This window comes from Enhydra lutris, unplaced genomic scaffold (assembly GCF_002288905.1).
Source record: "Enhydra lutris kenyoni isolate GAN:26980312 unplaced genomic scaffold, ASM228890v2 scaffoldscaffold38, whole genome shotgun sequence".
In the NCBI taxonomy this organism is placed as follows: domain Eukaryota; kingdom Metazoa; phylum Chordata; class Mammalia; order Carnivora; family Mustelidae; genus Enhydra; species Enhydra lutris.
Genome location: NW_019154122.1, coordinates 19,370,775 through 19,375,852, shown reverse-complemented (window position 1 = coordinate 19,375,852; position 5,078 = coordinate 19,370,775). Strand labels below are relative to the sequence as shown.

At 54.2% G+C, this 5,078-nt stretch overlaps 1 protein-coding gene across 4 annotated transcripts in view; it reads right to left on the bottom strand.

The window, feature by feature from the left end:
* LOC111154623 (NAD kinase) overlaps positions 1–5,078 on the bottom strand; it is a 26,610-nt gene that overhangs the window by 10,903 nt on the left and 10,629 nt on the right. For all 4 annotated transcript variants that reach the window (XM_022514350.1, XM_022514354.1, XM_022514351.1 and 1 more), the window contains one exon: positions 567–785. In XM_022514350.1, the coding sequence (XP_022370058.1) occupies positions 567–785 (219 nt within the window). The remainder of the gene's footprint in view (positions 1–566; positions 786–5,078) is intronic.

Genomic DNA, 5,078 nt, shown 5'->3' with positions numbered 1-5,078 from the left:
CCCCCCCCCCCCCCCCCCCCCCCCCCCCCCGCTCCACTCGCCACTGAGGGAAGGCGCTGCCCTGAGAAAAGGCGGCGCTTCCCCCACCACCACCCCGAAAGCGCCCTCGTGTCTGAGAGGTGGGACCCGCTTGAGAAGCAATGTCGGCTCTGGCCGCTTCCTCCCCAAACTCACCCCGGCCATGGCCCCAGCAGCCAGGGCAGCGGCACCACCAGCACAGCAGGCCCGGCCGGCCGCCTCGTGGGCAGCTGTTGCTCAAGCTCTTGTGCAAGAGCACGCGCTGCAGGGCGCGGGCCAGGCCGAGGCGCTTGCCCAACTCCCCTGCGGCCACACGCAGCCCCGTGCCAGCCCCGCCACCGCGTGGGTCCCGCTGCCGTGCCTTCAGGGGCCACCCTCACGCCTCAGACACCAAAAATTGGGGCGGGCGCTGGCCGAGAGGGGAAGGAAAGGAACCGTCCCGGGCAGGTGCCCCTGGGGAGCCGTGCCAGCTGCTCTGGGACACACGCCGCTGTGTCAGTCCGCACAACCGCGCCGCTGAGGGTGACGGCTGGGGGAGGGCTTCGTACCTGAACTCTTTGGTGCTCGCCAGGGCGGGCGAGGCAGACAGGCTGCGGGACTTGGCCCGGCCCCGGATGGGGTGGTTGGGCCCCCAGTCCTCGTCCCCATGGCACGCGGAGCAGCGGTACGAGGCCGGATCTGCGCTCTGTGCCTTACTCATGTTGACTTTCTCGTGTTCCGTTTCCACAGTCGGTAAACAAGGACTCCGATCAGAAAAACACTGACGCCTTAATTTAATAAAACAAATAAAGTAAATAAATATGCAGGCAGAAAACACTATATACACAGAGACGCACCCGTTCCACCAGGAGACAAAAATGGCTGAAGTCCCATCTGCCGAAGGACTTGAGAACAGTCTCTTTCTATCCCAAAGATGGCTAAGAGCTCAGGAACCTACCTGTGTTTCCAGAGAATCCAGAAGACCTAAGGGTCGCAGGGTAAGAAAGAGCTAGCAGGCTGCAGCTGTGGTACTTCTCCCACAGACAGGGCCCAGCGCTGGCAAGAGGAGCAGTCACCGGCGGGGACACCGCACAGCACTGCCCCTCGGGGCTGCAGAGCGGAACGGGTCACTCAGTAAGACAGACAAGTGGGCGCGCACCGGACTCTGGGCCCCGCGAACGAGCAGGTACGGCGTCTGCCAAAACTGACATCTTGTAGCCTCAAAGAAAACACCAATTTCCAAACACTAGTAAGGCAGAGAACCTTACCATCCAACCACAGTACAACAAAATCAGGAAAAGACCAAAAAGTAGAACAAAGAAAACAACCCTGCAACCATCTGGAACCGCCTCAACTTTGTCCCAAGCCTCTTGGGGCTCAAACCAACACTGCAGCGCATCGAAACGACCGGAATGGTATGAACGCAAACCAAGGTCTACGCCGCCCTGCTAAGGTGTGCTGGAGTTTCGAGAATGAAGAGTAATGAGCCGAGATTCTTATAAAGCTAGAAAAGGAATAAAATAAGTTTAAGAAAGGCAGAAGCGACGACAAAGAGAGGCAGAAATCAGTACACTGAACAATGGAAAAGAAGGGCGGAGTTTGACGAAAACCCAGTGTAGATCAAGGGACCAGATGGGGAATTCTCCAAGGACAGGAAGGGCCACCACAGGGTCACGGCGAGGGTCCTGCAGCTATGGAGCCGCCCGGACCTGCCCGGGGGGAGAGCAGGCGGCACAGGCTTGTCGCGGGCATGAGCAGGTGGCACCCTGGGAGCCAGCAGGATAACCAGCCACACAGCCCCCACTGCAGGGACAAGCGAGGCAAACGAAGGCCCCAGCAGAGACTGGAGCGCACAGAAAACCCCCGTTCCCAAGGAGGGGCTGAGGACGTGCCAGAGGATGACAGCCCCACAGGAGGTGAATGCGGAGTGGCGGGGGCAGAAGGGACCCTCAGAGACCACAGACAAGCCCGGGCCTCTGTGGCAGGAGAAAGGTGATGGCGCCCCTGCACCCCTACCCTGGCCGCACCTTACAGCTACTGGAGGGGCTTCAGGAAATCATTCCCACACCCAGCCCGGACTGACGGCATCAGTAGTTTTACGAGCTCCCGGCTGGAGGAGGCAACTCCATTGCCTTTGGCTCAGGTCATGATTCCCGAGGTCCTCGGATGGAGCCCAGGGCGGAGCCCCACGTCCTCCAGCCACACGTCCAGCTGCTTGCTCAGCGGGGAGTCTGCCTCTCCCTCTCCCTCTGCCCCTCACCCCACTTGTGTTCTCTTCGTCTCACTCACTCGCTCTCAAATAAATAAAATCTTTAAAAAAAAAAAAGCTTCCCAGGTGGTTCTAAATTTTAGCTGGAGCTGACAGCACTGCCTAGTGGACCAGGACCCTCACACCTTAGGAACGTGGACGCTTTACCCAAGCATGAAAAAAATCATTACTCAAACCCCAAACCTACAAGAACATGTCTGATACAACCACCCCATTCAGTACTGCACCGGACGGCGTAGCCAGTGTAACAAGGCAGGAAAATGAAGTAAAAGTCGTAAGGATGAAAAAGGAACCGGTCTAACTGCAGTGTCGGGGCACCCGGCTGGCTCAGTCCTAGGGCTGTGAGTTCAAGTCTTGATCTTGGGATTATAAATTAAGCCCCACACTGGTGCAGAGATTACTTAAAAAATTGTACTGTCAGATGACATGGTCTTCTATACAGAAAGGTCTACAAAAAAGTGACTATGTCCAATAAGTGAGTTTATCAGCTCGGTTAAGCAGCTGACTCTTGGTTTCCGCTCAGGTCATTATCTTGGGTTCCTGGCATCGAGGCCTGCACTGGGCTCCGTACTCGGCGGGGAGTCTGCTTGGGCACTCTCTCCCTCTCCCTCTGCCCCTTCCCCCCGCTCGTGCACACTCTCTCTGAAATAAACAGATGAGCCTTAAAAATAAATAAATAAACAAAAATACCATTTGCCAAGCAATGAAACATAAGCTATATAAGGAAATAGTTGGCAAAAGAGGTAGAGAGCCTAACTCGAGCTATAAAGTCAGGCGTGGATGTAGTGCAGAGCGTGTGGCTCTAGGAAACTGTAACGGAGCATACACCTGAACGTCGCTGCGACACGAGCTGTCACCCTAAGAACACACTATCTGACCGTGTGCTGATGGGTCGTTAACCAGACCCACCGCAGCGGCCACGTCCCGACGCATTCACATCACATCAGCACACGGCGCGCCCGAGACCGGGGGGCCGTGGATCAGTGGCGTCTCCCTAGGAGCAGCACAGAACCTGTACACCGGGGACTACGAAAGCTGCTGACAGAAATGAACGGAAGCAAATAGTGGAGACAAAAGCACGTCCACAGATCGGAGAGGCTGACATTGTTAGATTTCAGTTCTCGAACTGACTTGGGCTCTCCACAATTCCCATACACAAACCCCTGCAGCCTCTTCTAGAGAAAATGACGAACTGGGTGGCTCAGTCAGTTAAGTGTCCGTCTCTCCCTTTTTTCAATTTGAGAGAGAGGGCGACAGAGGGAGGGAGGGAGGGAGCACAGGTAGGAGGGGCAAGGGAGAGAGCATCCCAACCCGACTGCGCGCTGACTGCAGAGCCTGAAACGCCTGACTCTGGATTTTGCCTCAGGCCCCGGTCTCGAGGTTGGGAGACAAACCCCGCCAGGCGCCCCCCTCAGTGCGGGGTCTGCCTGAGACTGTCTCTGCCTCGACACCACCCCCAACCCACGCTCTCTCTCTCTCTTAAAAAGAAAAGACAACTGATTCTAGAGCTCACATGGAAATGTGGATGACCTAGGCCTAGGATAGCTAAAAAAACTGAAAAAGAACAAAGACAGACTAATATTTCCTGACTTCATGATCTACAGTCACGCTACTGCACCCAGACAGTGTGGTACTGACACACACGCAGATCAAGGAAACAGAACAAATTCCAAAATTTGTTGTACCTCACACAGGTGCGACCAACAGATTTTCTTTTTAAATTAAATTTATTTGTAATAAAGTGATGCCTACACCCAATGTGGGGTTCAAATCCACAACCCTGAGACCGGGAGTCACATGCTTTTCCAACCAAGCCGGCCAGGCACTCCTCGATCACTGGATCTTCAACAGACGCGCCAAGGGGATCGACGGACAGAGCATCATCTTTTCCTCAAGCAATGCTACAAAAACTTGACAGCCGTGTCTAAAAGAATGAAGCCAAACTCTTCCTTCACCCCACCCACAGGCATTACACACGACGTTTTCTACAAATTGAGGGTCTGTGGCTGTCCTGTGCCAAGCGCATCTACCAGCACCATTTTCTCACCAGCATCGCTCATTCACTTTGTGTCTCTGTGTCACACTGTGGTAATTCTTGCCATATTTCTAAGTTTTTCACTATTATATTCGTTACGGTGGTCTGTTCTGGGGCACCACTCCCTTGCACCCATTTAAGACAGCAAACTCAAGAGGTTAAGCGTTGTATGTGTTTTGAGTATTCCACAGACTGGCTGGTCCAGCCCTTCCCCTTCCTCAGGCCTCCCTACTCCCTCAGACAAAACAATACTGAAACTGGGCGGATCAATACCCTGACAACGGCCTCTAAGTGGTCAAGTGAAAGGAAGAGTGGCCCATGTCTCACATCACTTATCTGTTTTTTTAAAAGTAGGCTCCACGCCCAACTTGGGGCCTGAACTCATGACCCTGAGATCGAGAGTCACACGGTTTATTGACCGCGCCGGCCGGCCAGGCCCTCTACACATCTCTCACTTTACTTATTATTATTTTTTAAATGTTTTATTTATTTGAGAGAGAGCATGAGCGAGGAGAAGGTCAGAGAGAGAAGCAGACTCCCCGTGGAGCTGGGAGCCGGATGCGGGACTCGATCCTGGGACTCCAGGATCATGACCTGAGCCGAAGGCAGTCGTCCAACCAACTGAGCCACCCAGGCGTCCCCATCTCTCACTTTATTTATTTTATTTTTTTTTTAAAGATTTTATTTATTTATTTGTCAGAGAGAGAGAGGGAGAGAGAGTGAGCACAGGCAGACAGAATGGCAGGCAGAGGCAGAGGGAGCCTGCTTCTCCCTCTG